Source organism: Scyliorhinus canicula, chromosome 13, assembly GCF_902713615.1.
Source record: "Scyliorhinus canicula chromosome 13, sScyCan1.1, whole genome shotgun sequence".
Classification (NCBI taxonomy): domain Eukaryota; kingdom Metazoa; phylum Chordata; class Chondrichthyes; order Carcharhiniformes; family Scyliorhinidae; genus Scyliorhinus; species Scyliorhinus canicula.
Genome location: NC_052158.1, coordinates 137,923,608 through 137,950,842, shown reverse-complemented (window position 1 = coordinate 137,950,842; position 27,235 = coordinate 137,923,608). Strand labels below are relative to the sequence as shown.

The 27,235-nt window shown below is 46.7% G+C and overlaps 1 protein-coding gene across 1 annotated transcript; it reads right to left on the bottom strand.

Moving 5' to 3' along the window:
* Positions 1-1,342: 1,342 nt before the first annotated feature.
* LOC119976045 (rhodopsin kinase grk7-a-like) lies at positions 1,343-27,235 on the bottom strand. The gene is made up of 4 exons (XM_038816154.1): positions 26,540-27,235; positions 24,240-24,677; positions 7,204-7,475; positions 1,343-2,062 (listed from the first exon to the last, which is right to left on the bottom strand). Exons 1-4 carry the CDS (start codon positions 27,140-27,142, stop codon positions 1,711-1,713), a joined length of 1,665 nt encoding a protein of 554 aa, XP_038672082.1. The 5' UTR covers positions 27,143-27,235; the 3' UTR covers positions 1,343-1,710.

The following is a 27,235-nucleotide window of genomic DNA, read 5'->3' as shown; positions in this document are numbered from 1 at the left end:
TGATCTTACCTTCATTGAAATTCCAAAGCCCAGGTCTCTCCCAACCTTCTTCACTGGAGCTGGGTGAGGCAGGAGCAGCGAAGCACAGCCCTGACTGCATTAGCCAGGAGTAACTAGAGCACAGTGAAGACTGGAACGCCCCCTGTTTATGGCACTAGCTGCTGTAAAAGTGATGTGGGGAGACCGGGAGGGGGGAGGGAGGCAGGGAGAGACCGGGCAGGAGTGGGTGAGGGATAGAGAGAGACGGGGAGGTGGCAAGGGTGGAGATGAGTGTGGGAGTGGGGTAGGGAGTTCAGGTCAGACTGGGAGGGAGCTCAGGTTGGAGCTGGGGGAGTCAGTTCTGACCGGGAAGTTGGGGTGGGGGCTCGGATCGGGCTGAGAGTGAGGGAAGGGGGGGGGGGGGGGGGGGTCAGGTCAGTCCGGGTCCGGGGTGGGGGGGGGGGGGGGGTCAGATTGGGCTGGATCGGGAAGTGGTTCGTGCTGGGCTATGTCGGGGGGGTTTGGATTGGGCCACACTGGGTGGGAGGGTTGAGTTGGATCAGAAGGGGTGGGGGGAACGTCAGATTGGGCAGGAGTGGAAGGGAGGAATCGGGCTGGACCAGGGGGGGTTTGGGCTGAGTTGGGGCGGGGGCGGCTTGGGCCAGATCGGGAGGAGGAGGGATTGGGTCGGGTCAGCGGGGAGGTGGAGGGTGGGTGACGGTCAGTCAGGTATGGTGCGTGGGATATGCTGGGGGGTCATGTGTGTGTGAGGTATCCGCAGCTAGACCAGATCTGTGTTTTTTAAATACTTACTCTGGATTTAGAAGCTTTTTTCCTTCTAACTCTCAGAGCAACTATCAGGGTAAAACTGGCAGAACCATCTGATGTTAGCGATTTAAATAACTTCTATAGGATGGTTCCCAGCCCAGTGGAATTGTCCAGAGGAAATTAGCATTTCTGGGCAATTACCGGGTAAACCCTTACATGGGAACTTCCTAGAGTGAATGCCCAGCGCATCATTGGTGTACCCCCTAAATGCAAGACCGGGGAACCAGGACGTTATGGCCCATTAAGTCCACTACTTTGTTTTTACAGCCCAGAAATGCCATGCATCACATCTGTACTCCCAATTTGCCACTTGAAGTCCTATATTTCCATTTGAAAAAAAGTTCAATCCTAGCCACGATAACCGATTTTACTCTATGTTCTGCAAGAAACTACTTTTGTCAATCACTACCATGCTATCTATTGGAGAGTGGAAGATTTCTCAAAGGAATTAAGTTGTTTTCTGTACATCTCACCCATACTCAATGCAGCAATGGGAACCAAACCAAATTCAGAAATGAATTTTGCCCAAATCTGATTATTTTGTCAGATTTCTTTATAACAGAAATTGGTAACATGCATGCTCAGAAAGACAAAAGTATATCCGTACATGTCCAGCTTTGCTCAATGTATCTTGTCATTTGCTCCCTGCAGTTTATTCGGTGACTACAACAATATTTGATGCCAGTTTTTAGAAACATAATTTTTTCATTGCAACTATGTCAGGTACATATATTTCCACTATTCCTAAAAGTCCAGTGTGGTGTTTAATTACTACACATTACTTTTACTGTTGCTGATTGGAAGCTATCTATTTACTGTATCTTAGTCAGAGACAGAAGCAAATTCGGATCACAACTTCCTGGTGGCCTGGAGATGGGTAAGGTGCAGGAAAGTAAGGAAACATCACAGAATTGTACATACACCCGATTTCCCCTCCCCAGAGCCATTTACCATTCCACCTATCTTTGACTCTCTCCTTGTGGGGTCACTGAGTTCATCAAATAGGCCACATTCAATCATTTCTTCCTGCCAAGGGATGGTGACCGCACCTGTGGAAAACTTCTTGTAAAACTGTTTATCCTGGTCAGTGATTTCAATGCCTTTGATCTCAGAGAAGTCAGCAATGTCTCCAAGGTCCTTACAGTACACAGTAGAAGGGTCTGGCACAAAGGTAGGATCAATGAGTCCAGCTTCTAATCGTTGAAAGTTGATTGATTTGAAGAAAGGGTGATTTCTAGGGTCGTCGTTTTCTCTCCTAAAATGAAAACGTGGGGGAAAATACATGTGAATAACCTAAGTTTTTAGCTGTTATTATTGTTCAGATGTTATACGAATCATATATCACTTGGTCAGTTTTAGAGAAAAAAAGGCTTGATGCCTGATGCCCTGTCACGGTAGCACAGTGGTTAGGCTGTTGCTTCACAGCGGCAGGGTCCTAGGTTCGATTCTCAGCTTGGTTCACTGTCTGTGCGGAATCTGCATGTTCTCCCCGTGTCTGCGTGGGTTTCCTCCGGGTGCTCCGTTTTCCTTCAACTAGTCCCGATAGATGTGCTATTAGGTGAATTGGACATATGAATTCTCCCTCAGTGTTCCCGAACAGGCGCTGGAATGAGGCGACGAGGGGTTTTCACAGTAACTTCATTGCAGTGTTAATGTAAGCTTACTTGTGACAATGATAAGGAAGAATTTGGAGACTCGACTGAGTAAGAAGGAAGCTGTAATTCACAGAGATCAGGGCCGGGATTCTCCCCTACCTGGCGGGGCGGGGGTCCCGGCGTGTTGGAGTGGCGTGAACCACTCCGGCATCCGGCCGCCCCAAAGGTGCGTAAGTCTCCACACCTTTAGGGGCCAAGCCCTAACATTGAGGGGCTAGGCCCGCGCCGGAGTGGTTGGCGCTCCGCCGGCTGGCGTGGATGGCCTTTGGCGCCACGCCAGCCGGGGCCGAAGAGACTTCGCCGGCTGGCGGAAGTCCGCGCATGCCCCGGAGAGTCAGCGGCTGCTGACGTCATCCCCGCGCATGCGCAGGGGAGGGGGTCATTTCTGCCTCCACCATGGTGAATACTATGGCGAAGGTGGAAGGAAAAGAGTGCCCCCATGGCACAGGCCCGCCCGCTGATCGGTGGGCCCCGATCACGGGCCAGGCCACCGTTGGGGCAACCCCTGGGGCCAGATCCCCCCCCCCCCCCCCCCCCCCCCCAGGACCCGGGAGCCTGCCAGCGCCGCCTGCTCCTGCCGGTAAGGTAGGTGGTTTGATCCACGCCGGCGGGAGAGGCTTGACAGCGGCGGGACTTCGGCCCATCGCGGGCCGCCGACTGGCGAGGAGCGATTTCCGCCCCCGCCGAATCTCCGGTGCAGGAGAATTTGGGACACGGTGGGGGTGGGATTGACGCCGGACCCCGGCGATTCTCCGACCCGGCGGGGGGGGGTCGGAGAATCCCGCCCCAGATGCGTTAAACCATCACACCCATCATTTATTCCAGAATGACAAAAGAAAATCTGGAAAAGATGTGCCAAATAAAAACCACGTTAATGCATACACCTATCATTTTGTGGATCATTGAGTACTACAAGTGTCTAGTCATCATACATAATGTTCCAGTCAAATTAATTACTTCAGATATTACAGGAATGATCCAGGAGAAATGCATGAAAACATACTGTCAGTTTGCATAATTATCTAACAGTCCCACGTAGAGGAAAAAAAAAAGTATTAGGTATTTCTCTTTGCAATCTGCAATGGCTGTGCTTTGTACGAAGGGGATTGCTGCCATTAAACCTGGTTGAAAACGGAATAAGTGTTTGTCTTGTGAGAGCCGTGCTACGAGGACAAGGGACCATTTAGCAATCTGTACTTAGTAATTGACTATTTTATATAGTAGAACCTATGTACGTGTAACTGACATTGCGACAACATATGAAGCATGAAATGATTCATAGCAAACTGGGAGACCATTATCCATTGAAAAGAAATTCAAGTGTGGCTCGGAATGGGTTCAACTATAAATTGTTTGGTGCTATTGACAAAGGTGAATTTTATCCCCTTGATCTGACAAAGCTATTTAAATTGTTGAATAAAATGGAGTTAGTTCGCAGATTAGCCGTGATCTCATTGTATGGCAGAACAGGCTCAAGGGGTTAAATGGCCCCTAATCGGTTCCTCTAAATACCATAAAACTGAATTCATAGGATCATTTACAGTAGTAGGCCATTCGACCCATTGAGAACCTGCCAGCTCCCCACAGAGTAATCAGTCTGACTCCCCTGTTCGATTTCCATAACCCTGCAAGGGGCGGTACGATAGCACAGTGGTCAGCACTGTTGCTTTACAGCGCCAGAGACCCGGGTTCGATTCCTGGCTTGAGTCACTATCTGTGAGGGGTCTGCACGTTCTTCCCGTGTTTGCATGGGTTTCTTCTAGGTGCCCCGATTTCCTCCCACAGTGCAATGATGGGCAGGTTAGGTGGACTGAGGGAGAATTCAGAATGTCCAGTTCACCTAAAGAGCACATTTTTCAGGACTTGTGGGAGGAAACTGGAGCAGCTGGAGAAAACCCACGAAGACACAGTGAGAAGACTCCGCACAGTGACCCAAGCCGGGAATCGAACCTGGGGCCCTGTCGCTGTGAAGCAACAGTGTTAATCCCTGAAAAAAAGATAGGTACGACACATGTGGACTCATTAAAGACTAAAGTTGTTGACTAAAGTTCCTGTAATGGAAAATAAGGAAATGGCAAACTGGATAAATGAATACATAGTATCTGTTTTCCCAATGGAGGAAGGGGACTGCATGCCAGCAATGCCAGAGAACCTGAAAATAAATCAAGGGGGATGAACTTATTAAACCTAATATAAATAAGAAAATGGTAATGGAGAAAATAACGGGACTTAAGATTGACGAATATCCAGGATCCAATGGTTTCCACGCTGGTGTTTTAAAATAATGAGATGGTAAATTGTACATTAATTAGTCATCATTTTCCAAAGCTTTAGATGAGAGATTTGTGTGTTTGGTTGACAGCATCGCAAATTTCGCTGAATTGTTTAAGAAAGGAAGGGGGTGGTGTTTGCCGAGGAACTACAGACCCGTCAATTTAACATCACTCATTCCCTCTTTGCTGATGGGCCAAAATCCTTGAACTATCTTTTTAATAGCATTGTGTAGCAGCAGCTCATGAAGTAGGCTCACCACCACATTCTCTTTTTTTTTTTTAATTTTTTTTTTTTTAAATTTAGATTACCCAATTATTTTTTCCAATTAAGGGGCAATTTAGTGTGGCCAATCCACCTACTCTGCACATTTTTGGGTTGTGGGGGCGAAACCCACGCAGACACGGGGAGAATGTGCAAACTCCACACAGACAGTGACCCAGGGCCGGGATTCGAACCTGGGACCTCAGCGCCGTGAGGCGGTTGTGCTAACCACTAGGCCACCGTGCTGCCCTTCCACCACATTCTCAAGAGGATGCGCAATAGATGCTGGCGTTGTCAGTGAAAACGACATCCTGAAAATTATTTTTTTTAACTTGTAGGGAAGTTACTAGAATCTTATCATAGGAAACATGTAACTTCCCTTGGTACTGATAGTTGCCCGGGAGGGGGGCGGGGCAGCTCAATGGGCCACAGGGTGCCTGATCAGGTACCCCCAAACTCGCAAGGAGTTTGCAAGCTTCTACTCGGTCATCTCACCACTTGACATCAGGCCTCCTCCCCTTCTGCCAGAAGCTATGGGATGAGGTCCTTAACTGACTCTTAATTGACTACTTGGTTGGCTTCAGGGTGGGAAAGTCCTTGACCTTCCCTGCCTCCTGACTGAATCATGGAAATTAGGACAGTAATGGAGACTTAACTCTTGCCTTTCCAATCAATTCTATCGGCACCCCCTACTTCCCAATCTACTCCTGTGGGCCTGATTTGATTCCATCTTGGGTGACTGCTTTGTGAAGCACCAACATTCAGTCTGCACAGTGACTTTGCGCTTCCAGTTGCTTGCCATTTTAATTTGTCACCTTATTCTCAATATGACCGTGGCCTGTTACAGTGTTCCAATGATGCTCAACACAAGCTTGAGGAACAGCACCTCATCTTTTGACTGGGCACATTATAACCTTCTGGACTCAGCACTCAGTTCAACTAATTTGGAACATATCCACTTGCACCCATTTTTTCCCCTTTTTTTGCTGCTTTGGTTCTTTTGTTTTTTTTCTCTTATTCCTTTGCTTTTGGCCAGCTGCTATTTGTAATCCTGCCACTTACACTTTTGTGAGACAAATTATTTGTTTCTATTACCACTCCCCTTTGCCCAACATCATGGAACATTTTAGCAATGAATCTTCCCCATCTTCCACCCTATCACGGATCTTCGCTTTCTTCCCCCCAGTTCTCATGAAAGTTCACAGAAGTTAAACATTAAAACTGCTCTCTCTCCTTAAATGCTGCCAAAACCTGTTTATATTACAATGACCCTTAACTTCTTTGGCTCTCAGTGTTGGATTTGGGGGGGGTACCCCCAAAGATGCGCTCAGGAATCTCTCTATCTAAAGTTCCTAGGTAAGGGTTTACCTAGCAATTCTCCAGGAGCTCTAACCTTTCCTGGACAATTGTTCTGGGCTGCTAACCATCCAACAAAGCGTTTTAAATCACTAACTTTCGATGGTTCTGCTAATTTTACACCAGTAATTACTCTGAATAAGATGGAAGAAATAAAAGCACTTCTGGCTGTAGTGAAAGTATTTTAAACACCCAGACCAACACAGAATGGAAACAACCCCCTCACTGCAGAGGCTCCACCCCCTGATTAATCCCCCTCCCCAATATGGGATCCCCCCACCCTTGATATACCCCTCCCCCCTCCCGAACTCCCAGAGCAGATCCCCCCACCTTCCAGAGCAGACCCACCCCTCCCACCCAACTGGTTTATAAGAGTGTTTTGATGGAAAGGAACAACATCATGTAACATTGGAGTTCTTGCTGCAGATGGACACAGAGGAAAGTACTCTTGTTCACCTGGCTACAGTAAATGGATACATGTCTTATTTCTAGAATTAATTATATTTCAGAGTGTGTGGCATAGTGCTCATTTATGTAATAATAATAGTAATCTTTATTGTCACAAGTAGACTGACATTAACACTGCAATAAAGCCCCCAGTCGCCACATTCCAGCGCCTGTTCGGGTACACGGAAGGAGAATTTAGAATGTCCAAATTAGCTAACAGCACATCTTTCGGGACTTGTGGGAGGAAACCGGAGCACCCGGAGGAAACTCACGCAGACACAAGGAGAATGTGCAGAATCCGCACAGTGACCAAAACCGGGAATCGAACCTGGGACCCTGATGCTGTGAAGCAACAGTGCTTACCACTGTGCTACCGTGCTGCCCATATATTCAAGATCTTTACCTGCAGCCTAAACGTTCTTCTGTGTTCTTTGCCAAAAACAGTTTGCAAATGTCTTTAGACTCTTCTGTGAATTTAGGGTGTTCGTATTTTTCTTCATCTTCCAGCGTTCGTCTTTTTACTTCATCTTTACTGACCTTTTCTTTATAATCCTTAAAAGGTGTTCGGCCAGCAATCATTTCATAAACACTGCATCCGAGAGCAAACCAATCCACAGAGTATGTGTACTTTTCCTCTTTTAAGATCTCTGGAGCCATATAACCATTTGTTCCAGCCTGCAGTAGAAAAACAAAGATAATTTACAAATACATAAATAAATGCAGAAGATAATTAAACTAATTAAAACTAATTAAATCAATTAGTTGGACGAATAAACTAATCAAAATTTATTTGCAGTATATTCTCAATGAAATGGTTTATCTGCCAATAATGGCTGCCATTAGTCTGCGTAATGTGAGATGTTATCGGTGTAATGAAAGTGCATCAATATTGTGCATGGAAATGGCTGCGTTAATGCACAAATATCTTCAGGCAGTGATTACAGTACTGTAGTTTAATAGGGTCAAGATGGCACCATGCTCTGAAAGATTGAAGCTGAAGCAGTTTAAAATTCACATTTAGGCTTACAAGCAAATTTAGTCATCAGTGTGCAATTTAGGACTGGAAAAGTAGCAATGAGACGTAGGTGCCACCAGATCAGATGCAGCAAAAAAATCAGCCTGCTTTTAAAATTCCAAAGTACTGCTGTTATTACCTGCTAGAATAAAATGGGCGCATATTAATTTGCATTTACATTTACTTTGTAAAGCTCAAAGTTACACATTCGAATAAATGTTTTCATTCTTGTTCTTCACCCATAATATCTAACTTGTCCAAATGGCCGATGCCCCTGACTCCTTCATGTGCGGGAAGTGTGTCCAGCTGCAGCTCCTGTTAGACCGCATGACGGCTCTGGAGCTGCGGATGGACTCACTTTGGAGGATCCGCAATGCTGAGGAGGTCGTGGATAGCACGTTCAGTGAGTTGGTCACACCACAGATTAGGATTGGTGAGGGAGACAGGGAATGGGTGACCAAAAGGCAGAGAAAGAGCAGGAAGGCAGTGCAGGTGTCCCCTGCGGTCATCTCCCTCCAAAACAGGTATACCGTTTTGGATACTGTTGGGGGGGGGTGACTCACCAGGGGAAGGTAGTAGTAGCCAGGCTCATGGCACTGTGGCTGGCTCTGCTGCACAGAAGGGTGGGAAAAAGACTGGCAGGGCTATAGTCAGAGGGGATTCAATCGTAAGGGGAGTAGACAGGCAGATCGGCTGCAGGACATACTGAAGGGGAGGGTGAACAGCCAGTTGTCATGGTGCATATAGGCACCGACGATATAGGTAAAAAAGAGGATGAGGTCCTACAATCAGAATTTAGGGAGTTAGGAGATAAGTTAAAAAGTAGGACCTCAAAGGTAGTAATCTCAGGATTGCTACCAGTGCCACGAGACAGTCAGAATAGAAATTCAAGAATTGTCAGAATGAATACGTGGCTAGAGAGATGGTGCAGGAGGGAGGGGTTCAGATTTTTGGGACATTGGAACCGGTTCTGGGGGCGGTGGGACCATTACAAATCGGATGGTCTACACCTGGGCGGGACTGGAACAAATGTCCTAGGGGGTGCTTTTGCCAACACTGTTGGGGAGGTTTTAAATTAATGTGGCAGGGGGATGGGAACCAGATTAGGAAGGTAGAGGTCAGTAAAGAGGCAGCAACTAAAGCCATTAAGGTACTAGATAATAAACTCAATGTGACTAAGGGGAAGAGTAGACAGGGAAGAGATGATGAACGCAAAGGGACAGGTGGTCTGAGGTGCATTTGTTTTAATGCGAGAAGAGTAGTAGGTAAGGCAGATGAACTTAGGGCTTGGATTAGTACCTGGGAATATGATGTTATTGGTATTACTGAGACTTGGTTGAGGGAAGGGCAGGACTGGCAACTGAATATCCCAGGGTATAGATGCTTCAGGAGGGAGGTAGTAGGGGTGGAGGTGTTGCATTACTAGTCAGAGATGATATCACAGCTGAGATTAAGGAGGACATGATGGAGGTATCGAGCACTGAGGCAATATGGGTAGAGCTAGGAAATGGGAAGGGTGCAGTAACATTGTTGGGACTTTATTACAGGCCTCCCAAAAGCGAGCGTGAAGTAGAGGTACAAATATGCAGACAGATTATAGAAAAATGTAGGAGCAATAGGGTGGTTGTGATGGAGATTTTAACTTCCCCAACATTGAATGAGATTCATGTAGTGTTGGAGGCGTAGATGGAGCAGAGTTTGTAAGGAGCATCCAGGAGAGTTTTTTTAGAGCAGTATGTAAATAGTCCAACTCGGGAAGGGGCCATACTGGACCTGGTATTGGGGAATGATCCCGGCCAGGTGGTTGAAGTTTCAGTCGGTGATTACTTTGGGAATAGCGATCACATTTCCGTAAGTTTTAGAATACTCATGGACAAAGACGAGAGTGGTCCTAAAGGAAGAGTGCTAAATTGGGGAAAGACCGAGTATAACAGAATTCGGCATGAGCTAGGGAATGTGGATTGGGAGCAGCTGTACAAGGGTAAATCCACATTTGAAATGTGGAAGTCTTTTAAGGAAAGGTTGATTAGAGTGCAGGACAGACATGTTCCTGTGAAAATGAAAGATAGAAATGGCAAGATTAGGGAACCATGAATGACGGGTGAAATTGTGAGACTAGCTAAGTTGAAAAAGGAAGCATACATAGGATCGAGGCAACTCAAAACTGATGAAGCTTTGGAGGATTATCGGGAAAGTAAGACGAATCTCAAACGCGCAATAAAGAGGGCTAAAAGGGATCATGAAATATCTTTGGCTAATAGGGTTCAGGAAAATCCCAAAGCATTTTATTCGTATGTAAGGAGCAAGAGGGTAACTAGAGAAAGGATTGGTCCACTTAAAGATAAAAGAGGAAATTTATGCGTGGACTCAGAGGAAATGAGTGAGATTCTTAATGAGTACTTTGCATCGGTATTCACAAAGGAGAGGGACAAGTCGGATGTTGAGGCTAGGGATGGATGTTTAAATACTCTCGGTCAAGTTGTCATACGGAAGGGGGAAGGTTTGGGTATTCTAAAAGACATTAAGGTGGACAAGTCCCCAGGACCGGATGGGATCTATCCCAGGTTACTGAGGGAAGCGAGGGTCGAAATAGCTGGGGCCTTAACAGATATCTTTGCAGCATCCTTGAGCACGGGTGAGGTTCCGGAGGACTGGAGAATTGCTAATGTTGTCCCTTTGTTTAAAAAGGGTAGCAGGGATAATCCAGGGAATTATAGACATGTGAGCTTGACGTCAGTGGTAGGCAAACTGTTGGAGAAGATACTGAGGGATAGGATCTATTCACATTTGGAAGAAAATAGACTTATCAGTGATAGGCAGCATGGTTTTGTGCAGGGAAGGTCATGTCTTACAAACCTAATAGAATTCTTTGAGGAAGTGACAAAGTTAATTGATGAGGGAAGGGCTGTAGATGTCGTATACATGGACGTTTGATAAGGTTTCCCATGGCAGGTTGATGGAAAAAGTGAAGTCGTATGGGGTTCAGGTTGTACTAGCTAGATGGATAAAGAACTGGCTGGGCAACAGGAGACAGAGAGTAGTGGTGGAAGGGAGTGTCTCAAAATGGAGAAGGGTGACTAGTGGTGTTCCACAGGGATCCGTGCTCGGGCCACTGTTGTTTGTGATCTACATAAATGACCTGGAGGAAGGTATAGGTGGTCTGATTAGCAAGTTTGCAGATGATACTAAGATTGATGGAGTTGCAGATAGCGAGGAGGACTGTCAGAGAATACAACAAAATATAGATAGATTGGAGAGTTGGGCAGAGAAATGGCAGATGGAGTTCAATCCAGGCAAATGCGAGGTGATGCATTTTGGAAGATCAAATTCAAGAGCGGACTATATGGTCAATGGAAGGGTCTTGGGGAAAATTGATGTGCAGAGAGATCTGGGAGTTCAGGTCCATTGTACCCTGAAGGTGGCAACGCAGGTTGATAGAGTGGTCAAGAAGGCATGCAGCATGCTTGCCTTCATCGGACGGGGTATTGAGTACAAGAGTTGGCAGGTCATGTTACAGTTGTATAGGACTTTGGTTCGGCCACATTTGGAATACTGCGTGCAGTTCTGGTCGCCACATTACCAGAAGGATGTGGATGCCTTGGAGAGGGTGCAGAGGAGGTACACCAGGATGTTGCCTGGTATGGAGGGTGCTAGCTATGAAGAAAGGTTGAGTATATTAGGATTGTTTTCGTTGGAAAGACGGAGGTTGAGGGGGGACCTGATTGAGGTCTACAAAATTATGAGAGGTATGGACAGGGTGGATAGCAACAAGCTTTTTCCAAGAGTGGGGGTGTCAATTACAAGGGGTCACGATTTCAAAGTGAGAGGGGGAACGTTTAAGGGAGATGTGCGTGGAAAGTTTTTTACGCAGAGGGTGGTGGGTGCCTGGAACGCTTTACCAGCGGAGGTGGTAGAGGCGGGCACGATAGCATCATTTAAGAAGCATCTAAACAGGTATATGAATGGGCGGGAACAGAGGGAAATAGACCTTGGAAAATAGGAGACAGGTTTAGATAAAGGATCTGGATCGGAGCAGGCTGGGAGGGCCGAAGGGCCTGTTCCTGTGCTGTAATTTTCTTTGTTCTTTGTTCTGCCAGTCAGCCCAACCTCTAACCATGCCAGGATCGTACCCTTAACACCATGGGCTTTTAACTTATTTGACAGTCAGGGCAGCACGATGGCGCAGTAGGTTAGCCCTGTTGCCTCACGGCGCCGAGGTCTCAGGTTCAATTCCGGCTCTGGGTCACTGTCCGCGTGGAGTTTGCATATTCTCCCCGTGTTTGCGTGGGTTTCGCCCCCACAACCCAAAGATGTGCAGGCTAGGTGGATTGGCCACGCTAAATTGCCCCTTAATTGGAAAAAAAAATGAATTGGGTACTCTAAATTCATTTAAAAAAACTTATTTGACAGTCTCCCATGCGGCATCTTGTCAAAGGCCTTCTGGAAATCTAAATAAATCACGGCCACTGGTTCTCCTTTGTCTAAATTCCTTGTTACCTCCTCAAAGATCTCTAACAGATTTGTCAGTCACGACCTCCGTTTGGCAAAGCCGTGCTGACTCAGTCCTATTTTACCATGTGCTTATAAGTACTTTGCAAATGGAGAGTGGCGAATGCCGTGCCCCTGTTCAAAAAAGGGAATAGGGATAACCCTTCAGTGGTAGGCAAAGTAATGGAAAGGGTACTGAAGGATAGGATTTCTGAGCATCTGGAAAGACACTGCTTGATTAGGGATAGTCAGCACAGATTTGTGAGGGGTAGGTCTTGCCACACATGTCTTATTGAATTCTTTGCCTGTGGAAGTAGTTGAGTCAAAACATTAGGGACCTTCAAGCAGCTATTGGATAGGTACATGGATTACAGTAGAATGATGGGGTGTAGAATAATTTTTTCTTAATCTGGGACAAAAGTTTGTCACAACATCGCGGGCCGAAGGGCCTGTTCTGTGCTGTATTTTTCTATGTTCTATGTTTTCTATGTTCATCTTTAATAACAGACTCTAAAATCTTACCAATGACCGAAGTCAGGCTAACCACCCTATATTTTCTCGTCTTCTGCCTCCTCCCCTTCTTAAACAGTGGTGTTACATTAGCCACTTTCCAGTCCTCTGTGACCCTTCCTGTCTCCAGTGATTCTTGAAAGATCATCACCAATGGCTCCACAATTTCCTCAGCTATCTCTTTTAGGACCCTGGGGTGTAGTCCAACTGGCCCAGGTGACTTATCCACCTTTAGACCTTTCAGTTTCCCCAGAACCTTCTCCTTAGTGATGGTTACTGCACTCACCTCTGCCCCCTGATTCTCCTGGAGCTCTGGCATCCACTGGTGTCTTCCACTGTGAAGACTGGTGCAAAGTAACTATTCAGTTCATCTGCCATTTCTTTGTTTCCTATTATTACTTCTCCAGCCACATTTTCCAGTGGTCCAGTATCTATTTATGCCTCTTTCGTACCTTTTATATATTGAAAAAACTCTTCCTATCTTCCTTTATATTACTAGCTAGTTTGCACTCATACTTCATTTTCTCCCCCCCTTATTGCTTTTTTAGTTGTCCTCTGCTCACTTTTAAAGGCTTCCCACAATCCTCGCCACTTTGTATGCTTTTTCTTTAGCTTTTATGCTGTCCTTGACATCTCTCGTCAGCCATGGATGCCTTGTCCTCCCCTTAGCATGTTTCCTCCTCTTTGGGGTGAATTTCTGTTGTGTCTTCCTAATAGCCCCCAAAAACTCCTGCCATTGCTGTTCCTCTGTCTTCCCTTTTAGGCTCCTTTTCCAATCAACTCTGTCCAGCTCCTCCCTCATATCTTTGCAGTTACCCTTATTTAATTGTAATACCATTACATCTGATTCCAGTTTCTCCCTCTCAAACTGCAGGGTAAATTCTATCATATTGTGGTCACTGCTCCCTAAGGGTTTCTTCACCTTTAGTTCCCTAATCGAGTCTGCCTCATTACACATCACCAAATCCAGAATTGCCAGTTCCCTAGTAGGCTCTGTCACAAGCTGCTCCAAACAAACAGAGGCATCATAATGGATGTGCACACTGGTGATTAATGTGTGATACAATTCCCCGCTCTCTCGATGGTGCTCCCCACCCTCTCGCCCCTATTGTTGCGAGCTGACTGGGGATGGCTGAGCAAGTGCTGCTCGACCTTGTTGGCGGGATGCTGGGAAGTGCGGTGCCGGTGAATCGGCTGGCGAGCCTTCATTTACGCCGAAAAGCCCGTGGAGCCTTGTTAAGTGGACCAATTAACATTGAATAACGTTGCTGGTCTCGCTGGGCCGAGCGCTGGGAAGTTGGTGACCTTTCCCGCTCGCTACTACACTGAGAAAACTTTCCATAGAATCACGCCCTCTGTGTCCTCTTGGTTCTGTTGCCATTGCAATGGCTTGGCCAATCTTCAACTTCTTGATTTGCCAGCTCAGCAACGTAGACAAGCAGTAACTACAGGTCTAATATCACAACATCTTTAATCCTCTCCCCTCCTTTCCTTCAAGTCTTAAACGTTGAATGAACCATGCATTTGTCATTCCCAAATGCGGAGGAAAACCAGACAATAGCTTTCTCCCAATATTGCTATTTACCACAAAGCAAATGATGATGGGTGCAGGCAGCTCCCTGGAAGGTCACCTCAGGTTTCATTAATCACAGTTACTACCTGCGCTGCAATTTCAGCAGTTCCATTAATTCATAAACCACTCAAACTTCACTTTCTGATTTATGATGCCATTACAGCCCCTCCATTACTGTAGCCTTGTTGCACATTTCCACCTAACTATTACACTTCCCAGCTTTTAAATTGAAAACAATGTTAGATCTTATCCAATCAGCTACAAATTAATGTTGCTCATTGTTAATGTTAAAGTTATTAATGAGGGACATTTTAATTTCTTTGCCTACGGTTATGCAGTTGAAATCCAGGATACTTACGTTTACACAAGGATACAGTGTAAATGGAATTAAGAGGATTTTCTGAGATAAACCAAATGAAGTCATTCCAAAAATAGTTAAGCTAATTTCAGTAATTTCCCATATTGAAATTAAAATATGATCAATGGTGGTGAATGAAGCCTGAAGTCTGGATTTAGTTATTAAAAAGCTCAATTAAGGTACGTAGTTGATGACAATATAAAATTCTTGATGCTTATTCTAAAGTTGGGTTCAGTACCATTGTGATTTGTTAGTCATTTACAAAGAGTATTTAAATTGTGAAATTGGTTGATATTTTGGAAGACAAATACTACTTGTTTATTATTGGTGGGGGGGGGGGGGGGGGGGGGGCAGAGGAAGTGAATTGACATTGAGAAACTTGCATCTGTTGCATTCATGATCCAGAATTTGTGCTCGGTGGTGAATGTGCAGCACTTGGTTTTAATGCTGCTAGCAGTCTTTTGATGGATTTGTGTGCAGCAGCTATTTAGAAAGCCATTTCTTGACACTATGAATGGTAGCATGACAGTAATGTTACTGGACTAGCAATCATAAAACCAGAAGTCCAGAAGAAATAAGACCAGGAGTAGGCCATTCGGCCCCTCGAGCCTGCTCCACCATTCAATAGGATCATGGCTGTTCCAACATTTCGCATGCCCAATTTCCCCGTAACCCTTGATTCCCTTACTGATCAAGAATCTATATATCTCAGCCTTGAATGTACAGCAGCACCTCAGTAATTCCCAGATGGGACTGGACATGCTCTGCAGCGCTTCATCAAGGTCCACGGTACTGGGTCACGTCCCCCAGTGACTGTGACATGCTGTCAAGCCACTCAGCCATGATCGCCAATGACTGAACCACTTCTTGGACTCCTCCACTCATGCTGCCAACGTCATGCACAACGCTCTCCACTGTGGTCGTCACTCTAGCAGTGTTGGCCTCAGTGCCACGCATTTAGAGGGCATGGGGGAACGGTGGGGGGGGGAGGGTCTGGGAAGGGTGGGTGTTGGAGAGGTGTGTTTGTGGAATCCACCTCTTCATTCACCTGAGGAAGGAGCTGCACTCCGAAAGCTACTGATTCGAAACAGACCTGTTGGACTTTAACCTGGTGTTGTGAGACTTCTTATTGTACATGCAGCAAGACCTGGAGATCATTCGGGCTTCAGCTGATAAGTGGCAAGTAACATTGGCGGCACACAAGTAGGGGCAATGACCATCTCCAAAAAGAGAATGTAATCACCCCCCCCCCTCCCCCCCGACGTTCAATGGCACTGCCATTGCTGAATACTCCACTATCAACAACCTTGAGAGGGGGTTATTATGACTAGGAATGTAACTGGCCAGCCTCTGTAGGTCCCTTTGTAACAGCACAGTGGGTGTACCAGGACCGCATGCACTGCGATGGTTCAAGCAGGTAGATCATCGACACCTTATTCAGGGTAATTAGATGTGGACAATTAATCATTACCTTGCCCTAGACGCTCACATCCTGTGAATGATTAAACAAACAATTCATTGCAGAACCATCCTGAGGAAATCTGGGATCTGTGAACAGGGTAAGTAGCAGTGTGTCTCTTCAACCACTCAGGCTGAAGGATTCTTACTGAGACATGCAGGGTGGACCCTAATCATCTGTGAATTTTTTCTGTCATCTCTGATGTTGGTTGCGCGGCATTGCAATCTTATGGGAGGCTGCTGATTAATAGGCCCCCTCAGTGTGCTCTGTCCAATTAGAGATGGGGTGGGTTCCTGAGGTGGGAAGTGCAAGCAGGGGGCCTGAAGCTCAAGATGACCGGCAGCTTTACTGGAAGAGGAGGACGTCGCTACAGGATGTTGGCTACTGCAAAAGCATCTCAAGATGGAGACAACTCTGAAGTCTCCTGAAAATTTAAAAATTATGAATAGCTACAGCTGGCAGGTTACTATTGTGAAGGCAGAACCCCAAACAGGATTGCTTGTGCCTGTGTCTGTGACCCTTTGATCATGACAGCCCAGGATGGGGGATGAGGGTAATTAGTGGAGGTAATCAATGACCTCCCAGTTTGCTACCAACAGGCTCCCTTCAGATAGCGGGGGATCCATCAAACATTGAGACGGTCCCGGCAATAGCAGCGTTTTCCCCCCAGTTGTTCCATAGAGCAGTCTAATTGGCTACCCACTGCTGCTGTGTTGCTCCTATTGCCAGCCAAAGAGCTCAGAGGTGGAACTGCCTTGGGAAGTCAACCCAACACACGATCTTCAGATTTTACTCCCATTTCTGCCACCACAGGACCAGGAAAATTCTGCTTGCGGAGCCTAACACAAGGAGTGCACATGAAAAAGAGAGCAAAGTATTGAGATTAAGGGAAACCAGAAAAAAACAGTCCACAACCATCAGATCACATCTAAGCTCAGCAGTCCTGCCACATTCAGCCATGAATGGTGGTGGAAAGTTAAGCACTGGAGGAGAACATTCCACAAACATCCCCATCGTCAATGATGGGGGAGTTCAGCGTATCGCTCCAAATACAAGGCTGAAGCATTTGCACCAACTTCAGTCAGAAGTGCCAAGTGGATGATTCATCTCGGACTTCCTGAGGCCCCCAGCCTCACAGATACCAGTCTTCCGCCAATTTGATTCACTCCATGTGATAAGAAACAGTTGAAGGCACTGGATACTGCAAAGGCTATGGACCCTGACAATATTCCAGCAATAGTATTGGAAACCTGTGCTCCAGAATTTGGCCTGCCCCCGAGCCAAGCTGTACAGCTACAACATTTACCCAGAAATGTGGAAAATTGCCCAGGTATGTCCTGCCAGAAAAAAGCAGGTAAATCCGACCCAACTAATTACTTCCTCATCAGTCTACCCTTGATCATCAGCAAAGTGTTGGAATGTATCATCAACAGTGTTACCAAGCGGCGCCTGCACAGAAATGTTGGTTAGCTCAGTTGGCTTGACGACTGGTCTGTGATGTGGAGCGAGGCCAACAATGGGTTCAATTCCTGTACCGGCTGAGGTTATTCATGAGGCCCCGTCTTCTCAACCTTGCCCCTCACCTTAGGTGTGGTGACCATCAGGTTAAATCACCATGACCTAGATCCTCTGTTCTGGAACCTAAATGCCCTCTCCAGTGGAGAATCGTTATTGGTATCCACTGCCACTAGGAACGGGACCCAGTATGCGATTCACTTCTTCACCATACTAATTTATGCATGGGGGAGAGTTCGAGAGAGTCAGCCAGAATCCAGGTATCGGGGCACCATTTTGAATGGGCGAACCCAATACCAAGATCTGGAGGTGGCCCCCCTTCAGCCACAATGCAAATCCTGCCAATCCCTGCCAATCCCAGCTGAAAAATAGGGACATCTCTCCCCCTCCATGGGATAAAGGATCACCCCTCAGAGCAACTCACATGAAAGTGACCTAATTTCCCACCGACTCCCCCAGCCCCACCATTCCACACCTCACCAGAGACCCCAACAGAAACCCCCATCAGAAACCCAAATCTGAACCCCCTTCATTGGAACCTCCATCAGGGACCTCAATTTCAGAGACCCCCATCAGAGACCCCCATTAGAGTCTGATGCCTGGAAGCTGAACAGCAGTCCAGGCAGTAGAGTGAAACAACACTGCATTTGTATTTACCCTTCCCTAACATCTGCTGCCTCAGACAAATATGTTTAAAACAACAGCTGTTACAAGTGTCAGAAGCTTCTTCGAAAGCCACGTCCCTTGAGAGACTTTGAAATGCAAAAACAGCTGTTGCTTTAAACACACCAATGGGATTCTCAGTTCGGGGTTTGATGGGGGTCTCTTAAAGGGGCGATTCTGATGGGGGGTTCTGACATAGGGGACTGATTGGGGGAGATCGGTGGGGAGGGGGTCAGTGGGGGGTGTCTGGTCAAACTCATGCGTATGTGCTTTGGGGTAGGGGCTGACACATCATTCCCGTGGTGGGGGGAGGAGCATGCCCATACTTGTTAGTGTGGGGGCATGGTTTACATTGTGGGGGTAAGGGCGCCTTCCGATGGACTTTGGGGGGCACCTCCATTATGAACTGACCCACTTCGGGGTCCACTGCATCAGGGCCACGCTTGGCAAAATTGCAGCAAAGCCCGTCGGGTACATCTCCTGCTTTGGGAGTCAGTGTATAATGGGATGAGGGTGGATTCTCGGGCTTCCAGCCTGTTAATCAATTACAAATGGGTTCACATCACTGATTTACATCCTCCGCTGGAGCGGGACCAGTAGCAAGCTGAGATCATCGGTGGGGTATCGGAGCATTGCAACGGGCGCCAAACCCATTTTTCCCTCGACGTTCCATTCTGCGCCCGAAAAGAAATCCCGATATCAGCATCAGGCAATGGAGAATAAACCCCCACCAGTCAGCTCGCTTTCTCCTAAAGGGAAGAGAAACCTATTGTCCTCTGGGACTTTGTCGACATTTAAATATTTTTAATCCGGTTTAAAAGCATTGGTTTTGGAGCCCATAAAAAGGAGGCAACCACAGTGCTGCTTGGCTAAACTAGAGTGCTTTGGAGTTGAGTGAAAACGTAGAGTTAGGTGAAACAGGGAGAAGGTGAAATTAAAAAGATTGAGTGCGGAGCAGAGGCAGCTGAACTTCACAAACACCGCGAGAGGGCGAAATAACTGATTTAGTGAGCAGTGGGTAAGGTTGAGAAATTGTCACTAGATGCTTGCTTGTAGTTGGTAAGATCACAATTGGGTGATGACCTGTGAGGCAGCAGTGGGGCGGAGCAGTGCACTCCAGAACAAAAAGAGCGAGGTGATCTGGTGGCAGAGCTCGAAGTGATGTGTGGCAGCGGAGGGGGATGATTGGTGAGTAACAATCACATGAGTATTTCTTCCCATATTTAATTCTTTCAGACATTAATTTTGGAGTAGCTAGTGTTTAAAGTGGAGGAAGGTCCCTTGCGTAACCAGTACTCGATATTTTTTTTTAAAAATAATTTTTATTGAAAAATTTTGTATTTATATAACAACAACGAACCGCAATAAAATACCAACAATAACAATAATAACAGTCATAAATATTCGCCCATTTTCAAGAACAACAAAACATGTTAACAACAACTCAAATTAACACAATATTAAGTTAAATAACCATAGAAAAAATAGAAACAATAATAAAGAACACCCCCCCCCCACCGGGTTGCTGCTGCTATTGACCAAGATACCTATCTTTGAGCCAGAAAGTCCAGAAAAGGCTGCCACCATTTATAGAACCCTTGTATTGATCCTCTCAGGGCGAATTTGACCCTCTCCAATTTTATAAATCCAGCCATGTCACTGATCCAGGTCTCCACACTTGGGGGCCTCGCATCCTTCCACTGCAGCAAGATCCTCCGCCGGGCTACTAGGGACGCAAAGGCCAGGACACCGGCCTGTTTTGCCTCCTGCACTCCCGGCTCCGCCGCAACTCCAAAAATCGCGAGTCCCCAACTTGGTTTGACCCTGGATCCAACCACCCTTGACACCGTCCCCGCCACCCCCACCAGTACTCGATATTTAAGGGAGAAACTAAGAGCCCAGTTCAAGGGTATGGCAGGAGTTCTCAACCCTGTGGAATGCTCCTCCTGCAATATGTTGGAAATCAGAGGCCCTTCCAGTGAATCTGGTGACCATGTGTGCAGAAGGTGTGTCCAACAGCAGCTCCTGAATAATCTGGAGCTGCAGATGGACTTACTCAGGAGCATCTGTGATGCTAGGGACATCGTGGATAGCATGTTTGATGAGCTGGTCATGCTGCAAAGGAGACTCTCGAATGGTATATCCCCTCCCTGGTGCAAGGGGCAGGAATATCTCAGAGTGGCTGCAGGGAATTCTGAAGGCTGAGGGTGAGCAGCCATTGCTCGAGGTACACGTCGGTACCAACCACATGGGTAGAAAAGGGAAGAGGTCCTGCAACAGGAATTTAGGGAGTTAGGCAGTCGATGAAAGAGCAAGATTTCTAAGGTTGTAATCTCTGTATTACTTCCGCTGCCACGTGCTACTGAGTATATGAATAGAAAGATAGGTCATATGGCTAAAGAGACGGTGTAGGAAGGAGGGCTTTAGATTTTTGGGTCATTGGGACAGTTTGTGGGGTAGGCAAGACCTGTACAAGCTGGACGGGTGACACCTGAACCAGAACACGTCCAATATTCTTGCTGGGAGGTTTGCTCATGCTGTTGGGTAAGTGTTTAACCAAATTGGCAGGGAGATGGGACACAGAGTAGATGTCGAGTTGGGAGTGAGGTTGAATCAAATATACAAGTAAAACTAGATAAGTCCAACAGGCAGAGATGTCTTGGGCATGATCAGGCACATGGGAGGATCGAAAGCTAAAGTGCATGTATTTTAATGCAAAGAGCCTGACTGGTAAGGCAGATGGAGAGCGTTGATCAGCACCTGGACATATTGTTGCAATCACTGATACAAGGAGGGCGCGGGCGGCAACTCAACATTCCAGGATACAGAAGTTTCATGGGTGAGGGGGGTTATGTAAGAGAGGAGGGGGAATTACATTATTGATAAAAGAGACCACCACTGAAGTAATGAGGGAGGATGTCTCAGAAAGCTCTTCAAATGAGATCATTTGGATGAAGCTTAGAAATAAAAAAAGGGGTGATCACTTTGCTGGGATCATACTACAGGCTTCTCAACAGTCAGAGGGAGATAGAGGAGCAGATATGTAGGCAAATCACAGAGAGGTGGAAGAGGAATAAGGTTATAGTAGCAGGAAATTTCAACTTTGCCAATATTAACTGGAATCGCCTTAGTGTGAAAGGATTAGACAGGGTGGAATTTTTAAAGTGCATGCAGGATAGCTTTTTGTGCCAGTACACAGATTGTCCTGCTGGGGATGGGGCCTAATCCAAGGACATGAAGCCAGGCAAGTGGTCAAAGTGTCAGCGGGTGAGTATTTTGGAGATGGTGACCATAATTCTATAAGTTTCAAATACATTATGGAAAGAGATAAGGATAGTCCAGAATTCAAAGGCGCGATCTACCGGCCGGGTCACACTCAAACGGAAATGCAACATGGCCGGGAGATGCCGGGAGAAACCTCACGTGGGCTTCCCGGCAGCTAGTATACCTCGTGAGATTTACACAGAGGCGCCGCGATCAAAATCCCACACACGATGGGCGTGACCAAGCTTTGCGCATCTGAGTTGGTTTTAAACCCATTTATGCGTGCTTACCCGGGATCTACCAGCCTCCCGGCATCTAACAACTTCCCCAAGGAGTCCCCAGCTGGGTACCATTCAGTGCTGGTCCACACAAACGTGGACCAGGTGGAATGGCACCCTGGAAGGGGGGGGTTCTCCTGGGCCACCGGAGGCCCCTGGGGTGTTCAGGAACACTGTAGGGTGGCCCCCTGGCCCTCCACTGGAACACGGGCACCTTGGCACTTCCACCCTGCCACTGCCATGGTGCTTGTATGGCACTGCAAAGCTGGCAGGGGCACTACCAGTGTGCCAGGGTACCAGTACCAGGTGCCCAGATGGCATTGCCAAGGGTCAGGGCCTGGGGGAGCCATGCCCATGTAAGGAGGGTGGAGGAGGGTATGAAGGGTGGAGGGGCTGCAGGGCGGGTATGAAGGGGCCTCTAGAAGGTTGGGTGGCTGAAAGGTGGGGGGTCCAAAAGGGGCGTGGGAGATCTGAAAAGGACAGGCCCTCAGCGACCCCATAACAGGGTGACATCACTTTTTTTGGGTGGGCATTGCCCATGGATGAGGGGTGTGGAGGACCCATAAGCCCACTTAGAGATCGGGGCACCTTTTCAAAATGGTGGCCCGACTCTGAGTAGCTGGTCTGGCCAGCAACTTCAGTTCCCCAGTGATGAAAAGGATTCTAAGGGTGCAATTTAACTATGTGAGAACAAAGTCGCAAAGCGAGCGCGTTTAACCGTGTGACTAGCTGTCTCACTCTAATATGCAGATTTGCCAAAAAGTGTGGGATTTACATCGCAATGTCTCGCAAGATCTCATGAACCATTGCAAGCCAGGTTGATCCCGGGAGCAGGGTCTCCTGGCATTTAACAGCCACAAAGTGCCGCGGCACACTGCTTTTTGGGTGCAGTATAGCCATTTTATTGTGCCCTAAGTGTGCGCTAGCCTGGTGGAAACTCCACAGGACCCAAAAAGATAAGTGTGGTTAGATAGTACTGGGGAACCCACCGACAGACCAGATGGGAAACTCCCAGAAAAACCTGTAACAAATTACACTTAGAAACTTTTTTGTATTAGATTCCGCCCCCAAGTGCCTGGATTGGGGGAAGGCCGATTTTAATATCATTACATAAGAACATAAGAATTAGGAGCAGGAGTAGGCCATATGGCCCCTCGAGCCTGCTCCGCCATTCAATGAGATAATGGCTGATCTTTTGTGGACTCAGCTCCACTTTCCGGCCCAAACACCATAATCCTTAATCCGTTTATTCTTCAAAAAACTATCTATCTTTATCTTAAAAACATTTAATGAAGGAGCCTCAACTGTTTCACTGGGCAAGGAATTCCATAGATTCATAACCCTTTGGGTGAAGAAGTTCCTCCTAAACTCAGTCCTAAATCTACTTCCCCTTATTTTGAGGCTATGCCCCCTAGTTCTGCTTTCACCCGCTAGTGGAAACAATCTGCCCGCATCTATCCTAAATATTCCCTTCATCATTTTATATGTTTCTATAAGATCCCCCCTCAACCTTCTCAATTCCAACGAGTACAGTCCCAGTCTACTTGACCTCTCCTCGTAATCCAACCCCTTCAGCCCTAGGATTAACCTAGTGAATCTCCTCTGCACACCCTCCAGCGCCAGTACGCCATTTCTCAGGTAAGGAGACCAAAACTAACACAATACTCCAGGTGTGGCCTCACTAACACCTTATACAATTGCAGCATAACCTCCCTAGTCTTAAACTCCATCCCTCTAGCAATGAAGGACAAAATTCCATTTGCTTTCTTAATCACCTGTTGCACCTGTGAACCAACTTTCTGTGACTCAGTCTTTGTGGGGCGAAGGGCCTGTTTCTGTGCTTTATGACTCTATAACGTCCTGATTTTTAATTTTAAAAAAATAATCTTTATTGTCACAAGTAGGCTTACATTAACACTGCAATGAAGTTACTGTGAAAATCCCCTAGTCGCCACAATCCGTTGGCTGTTCGGGTACACTGATGGAGAATTCAGAATGTCCAATTCACCTAACAAGCACGTCTTTCGGGACTTGTGAGAGGAAACCGGAGCACCCGGAGGAAACCCACGCAGACACGGGGAGAACGTGCAGACTCCGCACAGACAGTGACCCAGGCCGGGAATCGAACCTGGGACCCTGGCGCTGTGATACAACAGTGCTAACCACTGTGCGATCGGTAGAAGTTACAATCCAATTTATAACTATTCTTGCGACAAAATCTGGATAATGTAAGCTTTACAGCAGAATTACAGATTTCTGGAACACAACTATTTTCGATGGCCCTGTGTGTTGTCTACTGCGCTTGTTTGTACTTACTTTCTGGCTAATGGTTTTGTCGCCTTTCACTCTGACTGCAAGTCCCAAATCTGAGAGCCGGCAGTTACCATTGTCATCCAGGAGGACATTCTCCGGTTTCATATCACGGTACACAATACTCATGGAGTGAAGGTGCAGGATTCCACAAGCAATCTGAGCTGTGTAAAATATTGTACGGTTCATTTCTAGTCCCTTTTCTCCAATGTGGTAGATATGAAATTTCAGATCTCCTCCATTCATCAAGGTCATGACCAAGCACAGGTTGTTCTTGTTTTCATAAGCATAGGCCAGATTGACAAGAAATCGGCTGTTCGCCCTTTCCAAAATTTCCTTTTCAAGAAGGGCCATTTCCTCTCCTTGTTTCTTTTTCAGTCGTTTCTTGTCTAACTGTTTACAGGCGTACATTTTTCCACTTGTTTTGACTTGTACAGCACACACCTGAACAACGCAAAGTTTGACACGTATAAATACAACAATAATATGCTTGAATCCATTTTTTGCAACGTAGACAATTCTTGTGCACGCACCAAAAGATTAAACAATATTTATACCAACAAATAAAAAAATATTGGGTGCGTTCTAACCAAATTGCAACAGAGTCCCGTGTCAAGCTCGGGTGTTTCCCAGGACTCGCTGTGCTGAGAAACACCATGCTATCTAATGGGACTTTTTTATAATCTGGGGCCCCATCGAGGCCGCACTTGGTCCCATTTCCTGCACTGAGGAACTCTGCTCGTCAGAACTCCCTCCGCGAAGGAGCCCTTGCCTTCTGGCAGTGCCACCTTGGCAGTGCTAGGCTTGCACTCAGGTGACACCAGCAGGGCCAGGGTGCCACTCTGCCCAGAGGGCAACCACCTGGGGGCCTCCAATCCCCTGGGAGGCTCCCCCCAAGTGCTGTTCCATCTAGACCTTGTTTGTGGAGACCAGCACTGAACAGTGTTTGCCTGAGGTCTCTGAGGTGCAGGGGTTAGATCGCAAGGCCTTGGTAGATCGGGCAGCTGCATTTTAGAGTGTGACTAGCTGTTTCATGCCAATATGCAGATTTTCCAATTACTGATCCCATCATAATGGGCGTGATTCAGATCACGACATCTTGCAAGATTCTGTTAGATCTAGCGAGACTTGGTGAGCCGGGTAGATTCCAGAAGAGGGATCTGCCGCGCCACCATAAATCACACCCATTACTTTTTATACATTTTTAATTTGAATTAACATACCAAAAGGCTATGAGGTTTTGTTTAATTATTAGAAAAACAGTTATTTTGAATCAAATTACTTTAAAATCGTATTTCAAGGCTTTGGGCAGAATTTTTCTTTTGTGATCAGGACTTGACGTTGGATGAGTTTCTGAGTCCTGACCCTGCATTGGTGTCAGACACCTGAAGTGATTTCTGTCGGGGACGGTCAATTAATGGACAGGGCGCATGTTCGCTGTCTAATTGCGGATGTTGGGTCGGCTCCTGAGGCAGGGGCACTGAGAGGAAGTCCTCAGGCACTGAAACCTGGGCGGCTCCACTGTCTAAGGTGGGAGAACTCAAGAGAGGCAGAGAAAGTGCTTCATGGGGGAGGTGTCCTCTGAAGAGAAGATAGAAAATATTCAATTACACAAGGCCACCGCTGCCAGTTTGGCATTGTGGAGGGGAAACCTCTACCATGGCACTGCCCAATGGCAATGTGGGGAACGTGGGGTTTCCTAGCGGGATGGCGTGCTGGACTTCCAACGTGGTCTGCCACCACTATCCCTCGGACACATTTTGGACTTGCTGGGGGATGTATGGCTGAGTGGGCTATCAACAGACTGGAAAATAATTCTAGTTTTCCACTGTGTGGTTGTAATAGGATACTTAACTGTTCTAATAGGCTATCCACCGCTTGTAGCTGAGTAGCTATCATCACACACCCCCCAACTGAACCACACTACCCCCCCCCCCCGCCTTCCCGAAAAGAAAATGATAATAATCTTTTTATTGTCACAAGTAGGCTTACATTAACACTGCAATTAAGCTATTGTGAAAAGCCCCTTGTCGCCACATTCCGGCGCCTGTTCAGGTACACAGAGAGGAGAATTCAGAATTCTCAGCTGGTATGGGAATTGAACCCGCGCTACAAGCCTTGTTCTGCATCGCAAACCAGCTGTCTAGCCCACTGAGCTAAACCAGCCCCCTGGCCTGGAGGTTGGAATGTGTCAGCAATCCGGCACGCTGCTTTCTAATGCAGATTTCTGAGCTTTCTGTGATTTCCACCTCTGATGAAAATCAGATAGTCTTTCCTTTAAGTTGTACAAATTAGAGATCTCTTACCTCTCCAAATCCCCCTTTGCCCAAAACTCTGAATTGATAAAAGTACTTTTCAGTTATCGGCTGCCGTTCAAACGCTTTCCACTGCAAGAACTTAATAAAAAATGGACTGCTTTGAAAGTCTTCGAAAGGTCGTCCCATAAGGAATATTTTAGCTTCTGATCGAGCCAGAGCCAGAAGTTCCTCAAAGTTCTTTTCTGCTGTGTCTTTACATTTATCAGCCAGCTCTTGACTGAGGAAGGCGAGGTAGTTTTTGGAATCAGGTTTTAGAAAGTTGGTCACAATGTTCTGCCGCAGGTTGTCCTTTACCCCATTTTCAGCAAGACAAAAGCCCATAACTTCATTTTCAAAATCAACTGCAACTTGATATTCTGGGATTGTTTCTGTAAACAGATGAAACAGTTTCTTGCCAATTGGTTGCTTTTCACACACATTCTCGAATACAACATCGATATTTTGCCTCACTGACACACTTTGTTGATGACTTGGTAAAGCTAAACTTTGTCGCCTCTTTCGCATTTCCTTGATATCTCCATCCACGCTTTTCCTGGCTTGCAGGTAAACCGTGTTGGCAATGAGGTTATCGAGTGCTCCCATGTCACACATGTTGCTCTGTTTTGTAGGTCCTCGCTTAGTGTGAAAACGCCTGAGAGTTTGCCTGCGCTTTGTGTAGCTGTGAACAAACGAGTGTCTGTACCA

Coding starts and splice junctions, on each gene's coding strand:
- LOC119976045 (XM_038816154.1), bottom strand. CDS start 27,142: ATGTGTGACATGGGAGCACTCGATAACCTCATTGCCAACACGGTTTAC. Junction 24,678..26,539: donor GCAAAGGGGGATTTGGAGAG/GTAAGAGATCTC, acceptor TGCGTTGTTCAG/GTGTGTGCTGTACAAGTCAA. Junction 7,476..24,239: donor ACAAAACCATTAGCCAGAAA/GTAAGTACAAAC, acceptor TTTCTACTGCAG/GCTGGAACAAATGGTTATAT.